Source organism: Centruroides vittatus, unplaced genomic scaffold (assembly GCF_030686945.1).
Source record: "Centruroides vittatus isolate TY-2023 unplaced genomic scaffold, ASM3068694v2 contig_93, whole genome shotgun sequence".
Lineage (NCBI taxonomy): Eukaryota > Metazoa > Arthropoda > Arachnida > Scorpiones > Buthidae > Centruroides > Centruroides vittatus.
In genome coordinates, this window is record NW_027122616.1 from 199629 (window position 1) to 222672 (window position 23044).

Below are 23044 nucleotides of genomic sequence, written 5' to 3' on the forward strand. Positions count from 1 at the left end.
ATTTGCACAGTTGAAATTTTTAATATTTTAAAGGCTCAATTACAGAAGAAACGAATAAAAATCAATGTGTGCATATTTACAGTGGAATAAATACTGGCTTCTTATCAGTTGTAAAAGTATAAACAATTCTTTATCCTACCACGTTATCAAATGCAGTATTTAAACATGAGCTTTTAATTAATGTGTTGTAAATATTTATTTGTGATTATGCATACGCTGTGTGTTGTGCTGTATTTAGCACTTATTTTTAGAAGAATTCATAGAGATTTTAGTCTTGTATCAAATATATATCCCGTATGACAAAGCTCTCGTAAAAATTTTTGAGTGTCAGTAGTTAAAAATACACATAGGGTTACCTAAAAGTCACATTAAGTGGTATATACTGCGAAATTGTAAATCGATTTAGGACCGTTTTCTCAATTGGAGTTAACATATGCAGGTATAGCTCGAGTTACGTCGTTTGTCAAAAAAGTATATGGAAAAATAAAAATCATGTTTGTCATTTTATTCGACTTTACATCCGTCCGCCACAAATATTGAAGTCGTGATATCACTAGAAAAGCGTTAAAAGCGCATAAAATCATATTAAAATATGTACATTTACAGTAAATGTTAATATAATCATCATAAATCCTAGAGAACAAACACGAAAACGTCTGTGTTTCTGCGTTGTCGTCTTATTTAGCGGTCTTTAAGTGCTCATTATTAACGTTTTCCACAGTAGTTTCGACTTACGTCGTAACTACACAAGTAAATTCGACTTACGTCGCCCCTCCTGGAACCAATTACCGACGTAAGGCGAGGTATACCTGTATATGTAAAAATACAATTGAATTAATTTTTTAGTCGGTCTTTGCAATAGTTAGTTCTCTTACGTTATACAAGGTGGCTGAAGTAACAGAATTGAAGCATGTACACGTTTTAGCCTTAATTTTCCAAAATAAACGTTTTCTTTTGACTCCTTGTTAATCAAATCTCACTCAGAAATGATTTAGACAAGAATACAGAACACAAATTGAGCATTTTTAAACATTATATGCTCATACACTGTACCAAATGATTAATGCCAATTGTATGTTGTCATCTTTCTCAAATAGAAAGTTTTTTTGTCAGTGATTGACTTAATTTTTGAGTTAGTCTGCTGCAATGTTTAAATTAAAAAAAAAAAAATGTTTCATTTCCATGCACTTATTGTATCAGAGCTTGAGAATCTAATATACTGCACAACTCTAAAAAGTATTTATGATTTTTAATAATATTTTTAAAATTACAATTTATAATTTTCATAAATACTGCAATTTGCTTTGGTTTAAAATATACTGCCCTCTATTGATAAAAAGACTAACTGGCATTAGTTTTTTCTTATTAAAAAAAAATATATTTACTTCCTAATAGTTTTAATAAATAAAAAGAAATACTGTAATTCAAAAATTGATTTCTCAACAAATTATTAGGCTAAACATAGTTAAGTATAAAATTATTTTAAATTGAGCAATATTTGAGATCTGTATTTTGTATAAACATATATGTTTATAAGTGTTAAAGAGGTGTATTTTATTAAGACACATACAAGGGCTTGCAAAAGTAGATATACAATAGTAAATCTGATAAATACTGATGTTAGATGATGATAATGAACACCATTTATTATTCCTGATTTTTTATGTACAGTAGACCCCCCTATACACGGTAGATAAGTTCTGTGTTATATGAATCCGTGTTGTACGAGTCACTTAAATACATGAGCCAATCACAGAGTGATTGGCTCATGTATTTAAGTGACTTATCTACCGTGTTATAGGGGGTCTACTGTATAAAAATAAATGCGTTTTCTTCTATATTCTTTAATAATAACAACTGTAAACCTACTTTTGGAACCCTGTGTGTGTATGTGGCTAGTCAGCTTAAAATATGTAAAATAATTATAAAATTCTTTTGTAATTAAAAATATACTATCCAGAAAAGAAATAATTGAATTGTTAATATTCTTATGATTATGTTTAATGTGTTTAATTTCTTAATGAGTAAATCATTAAAATGAAGATAAAAGAAGCATTTAATTTTTCTATCTACAAATTAAAAATTTATTTACAAAATACACACATTTTTATTCTGCATTAGTTTTAAACTTTTCTATTATCTCTCTCCTTTTCTGTTTTGCATTCAAAATAGCCATTTTAAAAAGTTTACAGTATAATTCGATGGCAGAAGGGGTGTCGTCGTTTCCTGGAATAGGATAGGTTATCAGATTTGGAGAACAGTTGGTGTCCACAATGCCTATGCTGGGTATCAGCATTTTGGCACATTCGTGCACGCACGTGTGGGTCTCTAATACGTTGTTTAATGTGTTTAAAAACACGACCACGTCCGGTAGCCTGGTGACGTTTGAAAACATCTTAGTGGAATTTGTAAACACTCCAGTATACCAATTTTTAGTGTAGGAAAATTCGTTGCATTCCATTGCAGTTTTCTCCACTAAATAAGCAGTCTAAAATTCAAAAATAAATAATTATTAAATAGAATATATATTTGTAAAGATAGAGGGAAAATCGCAAATGCTTACTTGTCTGTGGCGAGTCACAAACAATACCAAACCGTCCTGATAAACAATGTGAGACAGAAAATTTAAAGCTTTCTGTAAATGTTCTACAGTTTGATCTAAATCAATTATTAAATGACCCAAACGAGATCCAAAAATATATGGCTTCATATGTTCGTTAAGCGTTCCTTCTTTGTGACCTAGATGGACTTTTGCATCAAACAGTTCTTTTACATTGATCATGGCTTTTACATTGAAGAAGTCTGGATGATCCAAAGGGTTGAAAACAATGGTTTCCTTATCTACATTTAAAAAAATATTATTATTATTATTAATATCAATGTAAAAACACAATTTATATTCTGAATTTCCATCTGAATACTATTATAATCTTTATATATGCAAATATAGTGCAGGAGATTTTAATCAATATTTTATATAAACTGCTATTTATACTACTTCAATTAACAAGAGACAGTTAAGAAAAAAACTTTTTGAAGTAAGTGGATTAAAAATCTAAAAATTTATACAGTGTGAAATATATCTTCCAGACATCACCCATCTTCCTCAATGAGTTGAAGGACAGAATTGATACCATTCTTCACAACATTCTGCATGCAACTCTTGCAACAGTGACATGTGAAGTCCTGCATCATGGACAACACCATATTTGAGTGAGTGTACAGTACTTTGAACATTATCATTGATGAGTATTGTAGTGTACATCATTCCATACTCACACTAATCTCAACCTGACTGTCACACAGACTGCATTAAATATCACCAAAGTTATTTACATTGTCATCTGTAATTTGAATGTATTCTCTTTCCCCACTTGGAAAGCAACCTTTTGGCCACATTGTATTTTGTATGTAGCATTATGCTTTCAATTTAACTGTTAAAACTCTATCATATGTCTATTGCATCTTTATAAATTTGGCAGCACCATTATGTCATTAATTATATTTTTTATGTATATACTTACAATATAATATTGTATATTATCACCTATTTATGATCTTTTAATAAACAGTTTACAATATGCACCTGGTCATTTCCTGGTAACTATGTTCTCATAGTTCTCACACATTTTAAGTGTGTATTAATCTTTTTAAATTGCATCAAAGAATAGAAATCTGACTAGTTATCTAGATTAGTTCTTACAGATTTTATTTATATATTCATAGTAATTATTAAATTTATAACAGAAATTCTGTAATGTTTGCTAGATTGATACTATCTTTGTGTCATTAATTTATTATCCAGTTTGCTTACTTATTAGTAGTATTCCTGTATAATAAAGGGTTATGACATTCAAAATCAGTTTTCATTTCTAAATTTTAGAACATGGTAATTGGAAAATTTTTAATTGCCAAAATCAAAATATAATTCTGTTTTTATTAACCATTTCAATCTACTCCAGGATAAGTATTAATTAATTATTAATTGAATAAAGGTATTAATTACACATTAAAGCTGTCAAAGATAAATCATTGATCTTTTTCATTCAAAATACTAATTATATGTTTACTTCAGCAGTATTCTATACATAACAATACATATATTCACTAATTACATTCAGTAGAATCCCAATTTTCCAACATTCCACATTATCCAAGGCAAATCTACAAGGCAACCTACTCTTCTTATACCGTAATGCATAAACGAAAGTTTAAAATGATAATATATTACTACAAAATAATTTATTTCTATAACATTTTATTATTTAACTTCAATGTGCACATCCACTGCATCAATTAATTATTTTGATTAAAAGCGTACAACATTAATACAGGCCAGCAATTTCCATGAAATTTTCAGGTTTTTTCGTTATTGCTAAGCAGCCGCAATAAATGATTGAAAACAAATTATTAAAAGATTATTATGAATGCATTCATTTGTTAACTTAAAAATTAAATGAAAGCAAATAAAAACCAAACTCAATTACGTGCAACATAAAATTAGAAAAGCAGTTAATTAAAGTGTCATTAGTATAATTAAAATGTAATATGCCTTTATGTTTTTTATGGAACTAAATCATATATTAAAGTAAAAGACAAAATTTAAATTTTAGATACTGTATAAGGTTTAAAACATATCAGTAGATGGCAGCACACTACTACTACTACTCATAAACAGAGAACCCTTCAGTATCTGTAAATTATCAAATGTATGATTTTTCATTTCAAATGACATTGTTAGCAGCAAGATCACAGCTTTCAATCTCCCAAGTGCAAACTTGTGTGATATTGTTTGAGATTCTTTGGTTTAGCACCATACTCAATTTAGTGCCAACTGCAGAGGCAAACAAATGATGAAAATATATCAAGGATTGACTGTAATGAGATCTATTCATGTGATGTAAAGAATCATGTGATATTGTGCATACAAAGTGGCTATTATCCATAGTTAGTCATTCATCTTGTTTCGAATAAAGTGAATAATAAACAAAAATGCCTCTGTCATGTTGTGCATTTGGATGTACCGTACATATAATACGAAAAAAGCATTATAAAGGAATATCATTCTACAATTTCTCTCACAACGCTTTGATGAAGGAATGCCTAGTAAAAATCAGAGACTTTAAACCTAAAACTAGCACATAAATTTGTTATTGCTTAGATTATCAGCCATTTATGAATAGAAGACAATTAAAACCAAACCAAAACTAATTAAATCTACATTTAATGAGTATCGAAATAAACCAAAACCTAAGCAAACTTCTACATCATAAGAGAATTTACGATACAACTTTCTAAAGAATTTACTAGTACTGGTACTAATAAGTATCACGGATTTCTGGTACAGTTCGAATGTAGTAAATGAACAAACGTTTTCAATCCTTTATTTAGAATCTGCTTCAAGTTCTCATTGTTCTGATTATGGAATGACAAGAATTTTGAACGTTTTCAAGTACAAATTGTTTAAATCTGTTAAATGCATTGATAGTACAGATTTGAATGATTGTACCCAATAACTGTATTTTAATGCTGTGGCTGATCATTGAGGGAATAATATATAATTACTAGCTGACCCGGCAAACGTTGTTTTGCCATATAAATTATTTCTAGGTAATTTCTAGCTGACCCATCCACGCGTAGTTGTGGCTCAAAATGTATCTATTATAAATGTATAACACTTCCCCCGTGGGGGGAATTTCAAAAAATCCCTTCTTAGTGTACATTCTCTTGACGTACCCTATTAAAACGCATCTAAAATAGTATAATAAAAGCCGAGTTCTTCACAGTAAGCCTTAATCCCGTCACTTTTCCCGCTGGGGAATATCGAAAAATCCCTTTTTAGTGTATATTCTGTTGACGTAACCTATTAAAACGCAATTAAAAACACAAAAAACCGCATCTAAAATAGTATAATAGAAGCCGAGTTCTTCACGGTAAGCCTTAATCCTGTCCATCTCCCCCACTGGGGGGAATTTCAACATGTTTAATATATAAAATCACGTGCGTATTCGAATGCAACGTTGTGTCAAAATTTCAAAGGAATCGGTAGGAACAAACGAACATTATATTTTATTTATATAGATAGATAGAAAATGATCTGCTTCATCCATTCTCACAGAAAAGCATAATCCTGACAGAAAAGCAAACTTAGGTCGTCGGAAGTTAGCGCCATCTGTTGGACATAAAAGCCTTAATCCATATATAAATATATTTTTGAAAGGGGGAAATGGAGTAGGGGTATGAAAAATAGATAGTAGCCGATTCTCAGACCTACTGAATATACATATAAAATTTGGTAAAAATCGGTAAAGCCGTTTCGGAGGAGTACGGTAACTAACATTGTGACACGAGAATTTTATATATAAGATTAATGCAGATGGTCTTCACAGGCCATGCTTGAGATATGCATAGCTTTCCTCGAAGTTTACACAGTCCCCCAATTTGTTTGCCTTGTAAATTTCGAGTGTTTCCAAGGAGCTGATGTGGTCCTTCTGGAAGGATTTCTTTATAATGCTGGTGTTGTCCAAGTCGGCCTCTACATCGGGTTGGTGGCATATGTTGCATCATTTTTTGGCAATGTCATATTTGTGTTCTAATCCTTTTTTCTGTAGACCGTTTGGTCTATCCAATGTATACCAAATTTCTCTGGAACCTATGGTCTCTGATCGGGACACTATACACTCCTGGTGCCCTCAAACTATCAGGTATGTCTTTAGCATTTCTCAATAGGGAGTAAATTGTTTGTCTCTTGTAAGCTATTTTTGTGCCCTTCTTTCGCACTATTTCTTTATATAGGGAATGTAGGTTTTTGTTATATTCTATCACTGTGTGTTTTGCATTAGGGTCCCAGTCAGGTATCTCGTTGGACTCTCCCTGGTCTGTGGAGGTACGTCGCCCACTCTGTGGTCTATAGAAGTTCTGAGCTAAATTCCTAATTATGTTTCTATTGTACCCGTGACTTGTTGCAATGTCTTCTAGGCATTGAAGTTCCTTGAGTGTGTCCTCCCATCTAGAGTTGTGTGTGAACAACGTTTTGTTTATGCCTTGAATGCCGCCACCTTAGAGGAATGTGGATCTTCAGACTCTGCCTGTATATATAAAGGACGGAAGCTGGGTTTGATGACTTCAGTCTCTATTTTGTCTTTCTTGAGCCGTATGGTAATGTCCAGAAAATTTACACTGGCTGTAGACATCTAATCTATTTTTAGAGTGAGTCCATACGGATTGTTATTCATGCCAGCTAGAAAATTGTTAATCCTTGGCTCTCTTAATGGAAGGATATAGTGCTTGAAAATCAAGCAACGTGACGTGGGTGTTCTCAGTTATGTGTGTCTTCCCCACTGTGTCTACTAGCTCTTTGGAGTCTCTCACCGATAAGGGGTAATCTTTCAGATGTTCTGCTACTATTTGGTGTACTTTATTTTTCAGAATCTTAAAGAAATATTTGGCTTTATCTAGGATTGGTCTGAGGGACAGTGTAGGTTTGTGTATTTTTGCAAAAGCAAAGAGCCTAGGTGTGTCCGGTGATGCTACCACCATCTTGTTTGATGGTGGTAGCATCACCGGACACACCTAGGCTCCCCATTTACAGTTTCATAGTTGAATTCGATATGGCTGCCATAAGATGGCAGCCGTGCATGTAACACACATCAATATGTTTCCCCCTTGGTCTAATGTGTTCCCAACAGGAGCAAATTAACTTTGGGTACATTCTATATTCTATAGCAGGGGTGTTAAGTGATTTTCTTTCCCACCCTGTATTTTTATAATTTAAATGTAATTTTAATTAGAATTACATTTTTTTATTACATATCATTATGTACTTAAAATGTTATGTATGTTGTTAACTCAATAATTACAGGAATTCAAAGTATAAAAAAATTGTTATAATACAGTTGACAGAAAAAAGTATGATAATAGTCTAATCATTAAGTAATATTTGTAAACAGAAGGAACCCTACGATTTACAAATTTTTTAGAAATGACAAGAGTCAGGTAATCCTTTACTGTAATAGGGTCATTTGCAATTTGGTTCCTTCCATAGAATATCTTCCTATCTATGTTTCACTCAATCTCTTTCTATACACTATTAAGAAAACCATTGTAATTAACAACCCTCTAGTCACTCTTGCTGCTGTTACTTCTAGTAGACTAGGTGGTGTACTATTCTCCCACACTCTTTATATAGTGAAGTTCTTCTTGGCTGTTCATAATAATTCATTATAGCTCCCCAAAAGTTGATTTTTGGCTTGTGGCTCCTTTGAAATGTTCTGTGGTCCCTGGTTGAGAAACACTGCCTTAGATGACTTAGCCAGGCTACATTAAAGTGAGGCAAAAATTGTCAAGCCTATCAGAAATAACACATCAAAGCATTAGAAATATATACTGTAATTAAGTATGCAAAGAGAAATGTATAAATTACCGAGACCAGGACAATATCTCATGCACATGGGGATCATGGTTTGAAATCCCCAAGATATAAAATATACAAGATATAGAATTATTGACAGATTTGATACCTGGATTATGTATTGTATTGCTTGTTTATTACCACGTACATTGTCATATAGAAAATATGATTTTGAATTTCTATATAATTTTTAAACAACTGTAGCAAAAATTTAAATTTAAATATTTTGTTATGTTCCATTATAATTTAAACACCTTCAATTTTGTACAAATAACCCGAGGATCACTACTAAATAAATAAGTAATTACTTATAACCAGCATTAAATTTTCTTCAAAACAAATGTTTTCTTCCATTTTTAACGGTCATCATCAGGTTTCTATGCGTTAGAATGTTTATAAAAGAACCGCATTAATATCGTGGTGATTGGATCACTACTAAAATTGGCCAAAAGCTTCTGTTTATTGAAGGATAATCTGCTAAGTTAGAAAAGTTTTTTATTTTAATGTGAAGGAAAATGTTTGTTAATGTGAGTTTTTTACCATTTTTGCTAGATTTTGGCTTTTATGACAGTAGTTTATTTAAAGTTTACCAATAATTACTAGTCATTATAAAAATATTTTCACAACTTGTGTTTTAAATTTTTCGTTGAATCAGTTAATGCATGTACTAGAAGAAACAGAATTGACAGATCATCAGAAATGGATAGAAAAGGATGTTGGAGTAAAACTAATTATTTTAAATTCATTAGATAATTATTATGTGACGAGCATAATGTGGCTGACAAAAGCAAAAAAAAAAAAAAAGTGGGATTAATTAATTTGATCATTATTCAGAAGTCATGCACAAAATATGAACTTAAAATGTGACTTTTACATTTACAGATCACTCAACCAGCAGAATTAACTATATTTGCCAAGCGGAACAATTAGCTGCCAATTTGGCTAACCTGATGTCACACTCAACAACTTTTTAAAAAATCAGTAATAGTAACTGAAAACAAACGTTTTCGACCGTTAACTCGGTCTTCCTCAGGTTCTAACTATTGAGAATGAATCTCAATAGTTAGAACCTGAGGAAGACCGAGTTAACGGTCGAAAACGTTTGTTTTCAGTTACTATTACTGATTTTTTAAAAAGTTGTTGAGTGTGAATTATTCGATTACACCAGTACACAAGTCGAACCTTTAACCTTGATGTCGATGTTAAAGAAGAAGATCAAATCACTGGGACTTTTTTCTCATGGCAAATGCAACCTACTTGTCAAGAAGTAATGAGAAACCTAATGGCTCAATTATTAATTGAAGAGTAGAGAAAGAAGGAACAGAATCAAATAAACAATTATATTTAATGCCAAATGACAAAAAATACAAGATATAAGGAAGACAGGTGAGTAAAAGGTTTATTGAATGTTATTACTGTAATAAACTGGGTCAAATCCAATATGACTGTAGAATAGAAGAGCTGATAAGAGTAAAAAGAAATACACAGGATAACAGCACTACTGGAGCATTAATTAAACTCTGGAATCAAAGATTTTGACATATCAATACAAAAACGATTAAAACATTGTCTAATAAAGTATAAGTGGTTTGGATAAACTAAAAGATGAAGATTTCTGTAAAGAATATCAATTGGGTAAGTAATCATTTACTACAGCTGAAAAGTAAAATTATCTGCCAGGTGAATTTTGTGCAGAGCAATATTTGTGGTCTTATAAGAACTGAATCTTTACTCAGATACAAGAATGGGATGATCATCAAGTTAGTTGATTAACAATGAATGATTAATTAGGATTGTATAACATGCGGCAGATTTTTATGGCAGATAACTCATGTGCTTTTGATTGCAAACAATTGTTTAAATAACAATATGTAGATAATTTTTGCCATGAGTATGTTGTTTTTATTTATACTGTTATTAGTATAAAAAAATCAATATGACTCTTATAAATTGCATAATTTTTAAAATACTTGCATAAATGCAAAAACTTTTAATGAAATTGTGGGATCATCCATAAATTACATAATACTAAAAAAGAAGGCCAATAAATTAATACTTTTAAGACTATACAATAGTGAGTCTTTTGACGACATTTCTCACACCTCAGGAAAACAAGTCTTGTGGCACAGTTGACTGTCGAGCCGTAAGACTCTTATTTTCCTGAGGTGTCAGAAAGGACATTGAAAGACTCGCTATTATATAGCCTTAAAATGTATTAATTTTACAATTATAGTCCTGGCAATTTTATCAAATGTATACATAATACTATTTTTATACTTTTCAACTATGACTCCACTCCCCTGTAACAATCCGTAATGCTGTTGCATATAACCACCCCCAAAATTATATAATATATATCCTCAATCAACTCCTTAATTGCACTAAGGAATAATATACAGTACATGATACCAAACATTATTTTATTAATTACATGCATAATGCACAAAGCAGTCACAAACAGTATGGTTCACTACGCAACACTTCAAAAATGAAAATGAATCATCCTGTTACCCAACCTTAATCCTTACATATTTATCAAACACTAATTGATTTAAAGACAGGAATTATATAATGTTTATATAAACACCATCGTGATTATCTTGCATACACACCCACATATGAGTTAAGTAATTTATGGACAGCTCCTGTAAAAATAATACCAATATCATTCTAATATATACTAGTCGGAAACTATCCTTATAAAAAGTAAAGAATTATTAATAAACTTTGCATGCATTTGATTATGCTATTAATTTTCATTGCTTTATTTTGATAGTGTGTGAATATAAATACTTTGTTTAGTGTATTTGTATTTCCAGCTTATTGAAAAATAAATGAATAAATTATGAATAAATTGCTTTGTACAGATACCAAAATATCTTTATTTAAAAATATTTTTGACTCCTGTTATCTTCAGTTTATGGAATTGAATCAATTTAGAATGTTATTTTTAACCAATGTTATGTGGAATAGAACAATTGACTATAGTTTAAAAATTATTTTAAACAGAAAAGAACATACAGAACTATATTAAAATACATACAAGAAAATATCCATTAAGTCCAAATAGAATATGACATTTGAACAACAATATATTATAACCTAAGACTAAATGCTGTCTTAATTTATGACTAGGCTGTTTGGCATTAAAATATTAAAACTATACTATGTACAGTGCATTACAGCATTGTTAAATGAAAGCAGAACAAAAGCAAAGTCCAGCTAATTAACAACCGAATTATCTAACTTCACATTTGACCCTGTTCCTAACTGTTTTGAAGTCTGTTTTGTCTAACAGAGGCTTCCATTTATTTTGTACCTCCTTTGCATCATTGGCATTTATAATCTTTAAGTGATAATCTGTACAAAACAGTGTTGCATAAATTATTGATCTAAATAGTGCCAAGTTTTGTGTATTTTGAAGACACTGCAAAATAGTTTATAGAAAAATAATAAATTTGTTTCAGGTGATTTAAAAAACAAAATTCTTTTTTTATCCATCCAATATACATTGGAGAAATAACAAATTATCTGACTATTAAATATAACTGGTACAAATGGAGTTCTGAATGAGAGGGTTGCAAACTTATCAGAGTTTAGGGGTCACACTGCCCATCACAAAATATGCAATTTGAAAAAATTATATTCATTTGGTGATTGGAGTGGCAAATAGCCAGAGAGCAGTCTGGAGAAGAAGTCACTCTGTGAAAAAAAAGAGCATCACAAAACATGAATCAGTCTTGGTCCAATACAATTTTACTGTTAATAAACAAAAACTGTTTGAGAAACTCGGTCATAAAAATTCTCACTATTTTTTTACATTGTCAGTTGTGTTTTGATTTCAGGTCAGTACAAAAAGTCATGGTAAGTGAAAAAGTAATGGCAAATAAAAAATGTATTTGGCAAATGAGTTGATGATGCTATAAAAAAGCCACGGCAAGCCTTGGAGTCATAGACCACGCCCACAGGAGTAAAAAAATCAAAGGAACCAACAGACTTCAGTTGATTCGTCATGAGATATACCCCCCGAAATCAGCCTACTTGGAATTTCGAAAACCCTTAAAAATAGGTTAAAATTTAAAAGTGAAAAAATCTGAAACTATTTCTCAAAACAACACAAAAAATCTACTATTTTCCACTTTACTACAGACGCCCAAAAGCTCATAAAATACGAGAAATGCTATTGCACCAACTACTTCCGGGGTATGTCTATATACCGATGTTTGAAAGTTTGAAGATCCACCACCGAGCTAGTCAGGCGTTGGATCCGTGGACCACCATCACACTCGAACACCCTACAACCAGTGGGCCAACACTGGCGAACGACCCCCAGCACAGGGCGCCATGGTGGCAGCAGGAACAGCCCAAAAAGTAGCCATGATTGCTTGGCCCAAAGACCAAGCTAGGCACGACGAAAGGCCGGGAGCAGATAGCTTCCCAGTCACCAAGTGACCAGTCGGCCATCCACTGCAGATACCACAATCTCGCACTTTGATCTTAGCAAAAAATCTTTTGGCTACACTACTATACAATGTGTAAGTACCATAGAAGTAAAAAAGTCAAAGGAACTGGTGGTTTACATTGGTTTCCTTTGACATTTTTAATCTTATGTGCACGTTCTATATCCTCATTCAGAGTTGCTTTTGTACCTAATTGACACATAATAGAACCTTATAAAGTTATTTCATATCAAAACATTACCACGTGACTCATCTTGCGAAGATACTTGAACCAAAACAGTTTTAGCTGACAAAGTAGAGCTCCTAGCATTAGGCAGACGTATATTTCTAAAATATCCTATAAATTACCGAAAGAAATATATAATTATTACACTTAAATGAATATATCTTAACTCTAATTTGACAATACTCACTAAAAAGACGAGAGGTAGCGAGCATGCTGCTGAAAGCCGCCATTTTGTTTTTAGCGCCATCTATTTTAAATTTTTCCTAATTTTACAAGAACTGTACAAATATATTACGCTGGAAAAATGCATAAAATTCAAAAATTTTGATAATTTTATCACTTAAATTAAAAAACGAGAGCAAAATTAGCGATAAATCAATATTTAAATTTTCAGAAATAACGGCGCCATCTGGTTGCGCATAAGCGTAAATCGAAGATGGTAAGTTGATTGTAATGTTATGCTTTTTGTTAAATCCATTTCTATGTTAAACTTGATCTTTTTTTTCTAGTAAAATATTGATTTTTTCCTTCGTTTAGTAATTTTTAGGAATGATTTGGATGAATATATCAGTTCTATGGGTGATTTTTTTAATTACAAGTCCATTTATTATCCTAAATTCGTTATAAAATGACTTCCATATAGTTAACATTGTATATAATGGAAAATCTATCCATTAATGAAGCGCAACAATTGTTTGAGAAAAAATTCGAATTTAAACCCATAAACGAATTAATTTTGCCAGATTTGGAAGTGTTTTTCACGGCAGAACAGTGGAAAGTGGAAAAATTTATACAGTTGAAGAAAGAACTCAACGAAACTAAAAACTTGTTGAACGACAAAGAAATCAAACAATGGAGAAGACACACCACTTACACCAATCGCGCGGGATTCGTGCTGAACACCGTCAGGTGCGAAATCGGTCCGGAACTCCTGACTCAGGCCTGGTTGAAGTTTTACGAGATTCTCTCTTCCTATCCTCTCGTCCCCTGCGACGTTCGGGACTTTTCCAGTTTTCATCTGTGCGAGGCGCCCGGAGCTTTTGTCACCGCTCTCAATCATTACGTTTCTTGCCTGAAGTGGAAAGTTAATTGGAAATGGAAAGCCAACACGCTTAATCCTTACTATGAAGGAAATTGCCTCGGGTTTGCAATCATGGACGATCGTTTCCTCATTAAGACTTTAAAGAATTGGCATTTCGGAAACGATAACACGGGAAATATTTTAAATCCCGTTTATTTATACGATTTAATGGTGTTTTTAGAAATTGATCTTAAAAAGTCCGAAAATTTACTAGATTTGATAACTGCCGACGGCAGTATCGACTGCCAGGAGAATCCTGCCGAGCAAGAAAATCTCATCGTTGCACTGAACTTTGCAGAAGTGGTAATTGCATTACATCTTTTAAAGGACGGAGGAAATTTTGTATTGAAGATGTTTACTATTTACGAATGTGATGCAATTTGCATCATGTATCTTCTAAACTGCATTTTTCGGAAAGTTAATTTGTTTAAGCCTGCAACCAGTAAGTCGGGTAATTCGGAAGTTTATGTCGTATGTTTGAATTATAAAGGAAGGAATGATATTTTATCGATATTAGAAGTATTGAGGAAGAAAATAGGATGTAATTCGTTTCAGAAAGCAATATTTCCCCTTGAAATTATTCCTGACGATTTTCTAGAACAATTGTATAATTGTTGTAGTCAGTTCAAAGATTATCAGGAAATGACCATAAAGGAAAACCTCAGATTTTATAAAGGAATGACTAGCAAAGAATGTCTTCATTTAAATTCTGTAAAAGAAATATGTGCGGACATGTATGTATCAAAATACAAACTTAAACGAATTAAGAAATCTGAAAAAATCATAAATACCAAAGAATTTAAAAGTCACCAACATCAAATTAGTAATACTAAATTGTTTCCCGATGATATAATTCAGCAAACACAGAGAAGTGGCAGCTTTAATTCTAGACAGAACCAACAGAATGAAGAACAGAAGTGCAGACTAAAACGAATCAAAAAGCAATTGTCGGAATGGTTTTCGTTTTCGGATAACGAATTCAAAACTGTCAAATTCGAACAATTCTCAATAGAACCAAATGCAATGTGGATTAAGGGAGGATTTCCCTACAAATGTATAACAAATTCTAGATTTTGTTATCCTAATCTGCTTTCTTTGTGGATAGAATTTGGTGCAAGTTCACAGTTACAGAAATGGAACTTTTCTAGAAACAGTTATAATTGGCATAATGTACAAAATGATGTCAAATGGGTAAATATGCTATCAAAAATTTGTGTTGTTTTTAATATTTGTAAGATACATACATCATTGTTAGAAGAATTCAAAAATATATTACCACTTTCCATAAACGTTAGAAATTTTAATGAAAATGTTGAAAGTATAAAAGATCCAAAATTAATTCATTTTGATCCATTTTGTTGTACACATTCCCATATTTTCAGGAAAGAAATTGATTCCAAAAAACACTTAATTGAATACTGCATAAAAATAATTAATGTTTTAAATGCTAACGATTGTTTCGCTTTATATTTACAAGGATGTCTCACGAGATTTACCGTCGGCATTATATATCTATTGAGCCATTTATTTTCAGAAATGTTTGTTCTGTCTCCAAGTATCGATGCTGATTCTTCAACAAGTCAACTGTGGCTGTTTTCGGCACATTATATGGAAAATAAAAATCAAATTTTAAAACATTTTGAAAACATTAATTCTTTGATGGAGTCCAGCAGTAGGAATACTGTTATAGAAGTTATTCCTATTGAATATTTGTGTGAGGATCCATTTTTCACATTCGTTATGAGAGCCAACCAAAGTTTTCTCACACGACAATTGCATAAAATATTATCCGAAATTGAGAAATAAACTATTTTAATTAGTAAAATTGTTGTAAATGACATTTTATCGTTAGTATTGATATAACCAATTGATGTTTCGGTGCATAACCATCACAAATTCTCATTATGTATATTTTTGTATGAAGTGATTGATTAAAAAGCCAAAAAAATTACTGTTTTTAGATATTTAATTTTCAAATCTAGTCATCTGTCTTAAAGATATAATAAAAATGGAAAAAAATATAGTCATTAGTTGTTGAACTTTAATCAAAGAAGAAATAATCCATTACTAATGCAATGAACGCAAACTGCAGATATTTGAAAAGGATGCCAACATTTAATGCAAATAATTCCTTAATGATCAACAATATGTATTTTAACAATTCATTTGCATAAAGTATTGTCTCTGGAGAGACAGAAGCAACAGTTTGGACTTAAAACAGCTAAAGAAATGAACGATTGAAATATCTGATGCCATCAGAGTTATTTGGATTAACAATCAATATATAACAAGGATTATTTTTTAAAATTCCTGCCAATATCTTTAAAACGTCTGTCACTTCAATAACTTAGAAAAACTTTTTTCTAATTTATTTTTCATGTATTGTACATAGTTTCACGTTAAAGGTGTAATTGTCTCATTCGGTGTTTCTATGTATTTTAATTGAATGTCGTTTCATCGTGTATTAATTAGGTACAAAATTGTAATAATTTTTATCCGGTGATTTTCAAGTGGAAAATTGGTTTTCCTACTCTTTGTAAAGAATCAAATGTAATAAACATATTGATTAAATTTACTTTTATATTGGTTAAATCTTTGTGTTCCTTTGTTTACATCTTCAAAATCTATCTTGTTTTAATCTTGTAAATATTGAACTTATTTTTGCAAATTGTAACTTACATACTGTACATGAAAATTTTATTTAGTTGTGAATTTTCAGTGTAATTTTATTCATTATTTTACTATTTTTTCTTGTCTGTTAAAAATAGATAATTCAGAATTTTATTGCAAGTTTACCAAAGCTGTAAGAAAAAATATACGTGGTATAGATTAAAACTATTAATAATATGGATTAATTGCAAAGTAAAGATATCAGTTTGTTACTCTGGAGATCCAGCTCTGAGTCCAAGCAGAAATTTTATAGGTAGTTTGATCTGTTCCTCATCAACAAGCTACTTCCATTGGGACACGAAAGAAAGATCTTAAATCATAGATTATAAAAGAATTTACATTCTTTTAGATCGTGAAAGAACGATTTTAGTTTGTACGATAGAAAAAGTTAAAGAGAAACTTTTCAAAAATTTAAGTAACCAAATATATTTTTGGATAAATCGGGTAATCGAACATCACTCAGAAAAATGAAGGTTTATTTACTCGGTTTACTATTAATTTTATGTTTGAATTATATAAATAAATATTGACTATATTAATATTAAATAAATATTGACTATATTAACGTTAATTGTACTTTACATATATATTATTTAGTTCATATTTTCTGTAGAGATATTATACTAAACATATTTTCATTTTATATTTTTCACTAATGTAATAATTTTATCCATACCTTTATTAATTATTTATTAAATTTTTAAAAGATTACAATCCAATTTATACTTTTTTTATTAACTAATTAGAAAATGCTTTTAATTTTATCAGTTAATTGAAATTAAAGGAATAATAAATGAATTAGAGAAAACTGCATGACAATTTGATTGATGTATGCTTGGGTTATTGTTGTGTTACTTACTTTATTGGTAGAGTTAATCTATTTGGTTGCTTACAGTAAAGTATTTTTAAATTTATACAAAAACTTGCTTTAGTGCTGACTGCGTTTCCATAATTTACGATCCAATAGTAACTATTCTAAGATACATTTAATGCTATTACATGCTATTTTTAAAGTTTTGTATAACTAACTTTTGTCATTTAATTTGTAATTTCAAATGTCGACAAATGTTTCCTGATAGAATTTGTAACAAGTGACAATACAGAAACTATTCTTTTGTGATTCGACGAGATCATTTCTGAATAAACTGAGAGTGATAACTCCTGCACATACACACAAAGACAGAATATAATATTGTGTTTGTGTGTAAATGTATATTATAGTATACATACACTTACACTTTACCAAAATAAAAAGTTTTTAAGTTATTTTTTTTAATGATATTCCTAATAACTTTATAGAATAGTCTCGTATGTAATGTAAACATACATACATAATTTTAAATGATATTTTTGTACCATAAAAAATAGTTGAAATTAACCTATTATATAAGCATGAAAGTTGTTATAATTATATAAATAACAATTTTAAAAATGCAATTGCTTTTAAATAAAGCCAGACAATTTTCCAAATTATAATTAGTAAGTTTTCATAAATGAAAGATTAAATATATAAATATCTAACAGTAATAATTGTTTATCAACACGATACTTGTTAACACAATGTAATGAGTTAAAGCATTGCTGATTCTGCTACATTATAACTATTTACGTTATTCTGTGTAATGAAAAATTACGCATACTATATTATATGCAATTTATTTTTAAAGAAAGTTTTAATTTATAGTTTATGTAACTTTTTAATTAATAATCTGAAAATTTCATTGATAAATTAATGAATTTTTTGTGTATATTAGTTACTCTGTGATTTATTAAGTGTCCTACAGATAACATTAAAATATGCTTACAGATGGTTAGACTTGAAAAACATGTAAACGTTGAATAATTCAGATTCAAGTTACATTTATTATTATTAAATGTATCATTTATATGATGTTTTAAGTGTCGTAATTTAAGTTAAAGAAAGCTATAAAATATAAATATTTCTTCAATAAGCAATATTTATGTTAAAAAAAAAATATGTTTTTATACAAAACAATACTAAATTTTGCAGTTGGTTCAACAGTATTTTTCTTTTTTTGATGTAAAGACAGTTTTGTGCTTTTAAAAATTATTGTTGAACAGTAAAATTGAATCTGTGATTTAGTTAATTTATTTATTTTTATCTTAAAGCTTTCAAATTTCTGGTTTATCCGTAAGTTAAATTTTACAATCATTCTTAAAGACTGCAAATAATAGATTGAAAATTAATGACTTACAGTCATACCCCCTTTATCCCAATTGGTTCTCATAGTCATTTCTATTTAAATTTTTACACATTTGTGGAAAAATTATTATTTTTTGCAATGTTTGTGAGATTGTTGAAGTGTTATTTATGACCTTAATGTACATTTATGTAGCAATCTCAAATTTGCAAGGATAAAAACACTATATATACTGAGTATTTATATAATTTTAATGTTTCTATTGTTTATGTTCAATCAATAAAAAGTGTTTTTCAGTTCGAAATTTTAGACTTTAATTAAAATATCACACTGTTTGGTTTATCCAGGTATTTGCATCTTTTGGCTCTATTTGATCTAGATCAGGCCTGACCAACCCAAATTGTTTTGCGGGCCACTTTGATCACGCGTAAGGTTACGGTGGGCCACAATTTAGGCAAACATGCTTTTAAAAAAGTAAAACAAATACAAAATGAAATAAGATTTTATTGTTATACCAAGAGTTTGTACTCGCACTTGCGCAATATAACAATGACACATGCAAATTTTCATTTATTTAATTGTTTTAGTATACACATAACGGGAAACAAAAGTTTTAATAGATAAATCATATCGCTTAGCGGGCCACACAATTTAACGTGACGGGCCGCGGGTTGGCCAAGCCTGATCTAGGTAAACAGGGTCTCGCTGTATGTAGTCAACAAGATGACTGTGGCCAAATGAGGTCAAATTTATTATTTCCTCCCAAGACAATTGCCGTATAAAAAATAGAATAATATTTTAAATTTTGAATTATTTATTAAGTGAATTTATTAGTGTTTTTAAAGACTTGTTTCTTAAATATTTCTGTTTGTTATAATTATAAATTAATCAATATATTAAATTATCATATATAATGGTGAGCTACACATTCATTATCATTAAGTGTCGATGGTGAATAAAGAGCTCACCTATATTAATAGGTTGGTGCTCCAAACCGATCGGAAGTCAAGATTTCGGTTTGGCCGAGACATCCAATATATTTAAATTTAATTACAAATAAATATTTAATGAATCGAATGGTAAATTATGTGGAAAATGTAGAATTGTTTCTGATTTAAAATAAATTGCCAATTCTTGAGTTACATTTTTATTTTCTCATTTTGCAAATTTTTAGAAAGATAGTCTATTCTATATTTATTAGGAATAGCACTTCCTAAAAGATTGTTCTTTTGTATCTTCCTGAAGAGAACAATTAAAAAAAAACAAAGTGTAATAGAAATACAGAAATACACTTTACTGCATAACTTCTGTGTACTGCAGTGAAGAGATTCATGATCATTGCAATATGCAAATGAAATGAATTAAAACACCAGTTTTCATTGATCACAACTTATTTTCTGATTTAGTCAACGATATGTAAGTGAAGAAACACAAATTTGTTTGCCTTTAACGAGTTTACGGTCTATAATGCTCCAATGCCGATATCTCATTGTCAGAATGGTAAAAATACCAGCCTGCTGCTCCGAAGAACCCAAATTCGAGTCCAGATTGGCACAGGAATTTCCTTGGACGGGTTGACCCACATATGTTGGAACCTGAATCTCTCATTCTGCCTCTCCATTGTGAGACTGATAAAATAGGATGAAAAGTTCTCAGCGCTTGCAGGCCAAAAATCAGGTTCCGATACTAGTGCTGCGAAATATTCGAATTCCTTCAATGTTATTTTGACGTAAATAATGTCTATGTTCGAGTGTCATTAGGCAAATTTACATTACGAAAGTATGTGACTTTCTTTTTAGCCAGAGCATGTAACTCTAACCTTACCGCTCAATAACATTAAAGGTTTTGATGTTAACACAATGAAACTTGTACGTAAAGTACATTTTATTTACTTTCACGCGATATAACCTGTACTTTGTTACAATACTTACGCTAATGTATTTTATTGTTTATAACAAAACAACTGTCCTCTTCAAAATCGTACGAGTTAGATTTGGACATAGTACGGACAAAATACGTTTTAAAAACACCAGCTTTCAGAATATATAATCAGATTTATTCAAACGTGAATATTTTGTAAGTTATAATCATAATTTTCGGAATTAAACAGCCTCCTGTGGCCCCTAATAGTGTTGCATCATTGCCATACTACGACAATTTAATCATTCCTTCTTATCACTTAAGATAAAATAGCACATTTTATATTATACGATTATCTACAAGATAGAGATAATCAATTTATTTAATTATTTTTCTATTTGTAGATAAAACTATAAATACATATATAATTTATTTTTCTTCGAATTCGCTTTTTATGAATTATTATTATTAGTATAGTAAAAGAAACTGGCTTCAAGAATGCCACAGTCATAGTCTACATGATTGTGGCCTCAGCTGTTACTACACATTGTCAAGGACAATGCGAAGTAGCAGCACGCTGAATACACGCAGGAGTCACGTATTCGGTGTGCTGCTGTTATCTCGCAGCGATAAAATTAATAATTACTTATTACTGTAATTTTATCGTTGTGCAAGCGATCACCCTATGGTTAAGAGTATTCATTCCTCTCGTGTTAAAGTAGATCGATTATATGTCCTTGGCATTTCAAGAACCCGGTGCTAACTAAACACAATATCTAAGACAATCCTTGGAAATATCGGATACCATATCCGGTTCCTTGCGTTAATCTACAAAACACGGATTTTGATTCACAGATCTTCACATTTTACTGTATATTATCTTCGAATATTATCATTATATCTCCATTAGTATAAATCATCTTTTCGTGTCGTAAATGACGTGCAACACTCTTGCAGCCATTACAAAAATACACTTGTATATCTATATATAACATTGAAAAATAAGAATAATGGGTATTATATTCCATTGCACGGGATTAGAACAATTTTAAAAAAAGTGTGCGGCACGTGACGAATTCAATTCCGTGCTGAGCTGGCAGATAGTCGCAAATTCACGTAGAAGTTTTAATTTCTAGATATTAAAACTTCAAATATAAGTGTCATAAATGAGTAAATCACAACAAAATGGCCACCCGTAAACTTTGGCAAATATTAAAGTAAAAGCATTAACGATTGCCTGAGGCTAAGATAGCAATCTACCGCCTTGGGAGATCCATGGATCGAATCCGTACGAGTCGAAAAATCCCAGGGATATGTTGGCCCATTCTTTACCACTGGACTTTCCTACTTCGGCCCGACCGAACTCATAATGACTTGCTAAAAAATGGCCGCCTTAATACTCATAGGGCGAAAAAGTTTTAAAAACTACGTAAACGAGATGAAGTTGTTATATCAAAACTAATTAAATATATTAAAGTAATTTCGATTATAAATTTTCCAACAATAAAAGTTTTAAAATCGCTTATGCAAATCATCAATATGTCCAAACAATAAAAAAAAGAAATTATCGCTTGCGTGACTACGACGTTCCGCATTAAAATAGTTGTTTTATTCTCTCTCGTATAATTTAGCAAATATTTTTATTTTTTAAAAGAGTAGAACATGCATCGATACAAAATTATAAATCCATATTCTTACAACGAAAATTTATCTGTATAAATTATACAAGTAGTTACAGAATAATAAATAATGTAACAGCGATAACTTTAGAGGTTTGAAAAAGATAATTTTATTTTGAAGAATTATTTGTTTTTTCACGATTTATATATTATTATTTAAGTTTGTATCGAGTTTTTTTAATCGAGTTATTCGCAAGCCTACGAGAAAACTAGCTTTTTATTTTTCAATTTGATTTCCGGACCCGGGGAATTTTGTCTAATTAATCCATCCTTGGGCCTTCAGCTTCTTATCGTAAAACCATATAACACCTTATAACTAAATAGTTTATATGTTAACAAAGAATCCACATGAGGACTTTCCTAAACACTACGAATTCGAGCGTTTTGAAAATGTAAATTAATTAATTGTGTCAAAATTTATTGATAATTAATGCTGTGGTGTTATTTGTTAATACATTGTTTGAGTGGCCGGATGGCCGAGCGGTCAAGGTGGCAG

General features: G+C 30.6%; 2 protein-coding genes across 3 annotated transcripts; one reads left to right on the forward strand and one right to left on the reverse strand.

The window, feature by feature from the left end:
* Positions 1–2038: 2038 nt before the first annotated feature.
* On the reverse strand, positions 2039–13379 carry mRpS2 (mitochondrial ribosomal protein S2). 2 transcript variants are annotated; one of them, XM_067281974.1, is made up of 4 exons: positions 13284–13379; positions 13112–13207; positions 2564–2841; positions 2039–2488 (listed from the first exon to the last, which is right to left on the reverse strand). In XM_067281974.1, the coding sequence occupies exons 1-4, from the start codon at positions 13324–13326 to the stop codon at positions 2108–2110; spliced, it is 798 nt and encodes a 265-aa protein (XP_067138075.1). In that variant the 5' UTR covers positions 13327–13379; the 3' UTR covers positions 2039–2107. The 2 variants fall into 2 exon arrangements, with proteins under 2 accessions (XP_067138075.1, XP_067138074.1); XM_067281973.1 differs by having other exon boundaries at positions 2564–2836; positions 13107–13207.
* A 135-nt stretch (positions 13380–13514) lies between these two features.
* On the forward strand, positions 13515–16769 carry LOC136984802 (cap-specific mRNA (nucleoside-2'-O-)-methyltransferase 2-like). The gene is made up of 2 exons (XM_067281946.1): positions 13515–13535; positions 13634–16769. The coding sequence occupies exon 2, from the start codon at positions 13755–13757 to the stop codon at positions 15981–15983; it is 2229 nt and encodes a 742-aa protein (XP_067138047.1). The 5' UTR covers positions 13515–13535; positions 13634–13754; the 3' UTR covers positions 15984–16769.
* Positions 16770–23044: the final 6275 nt, after the last annotated feature.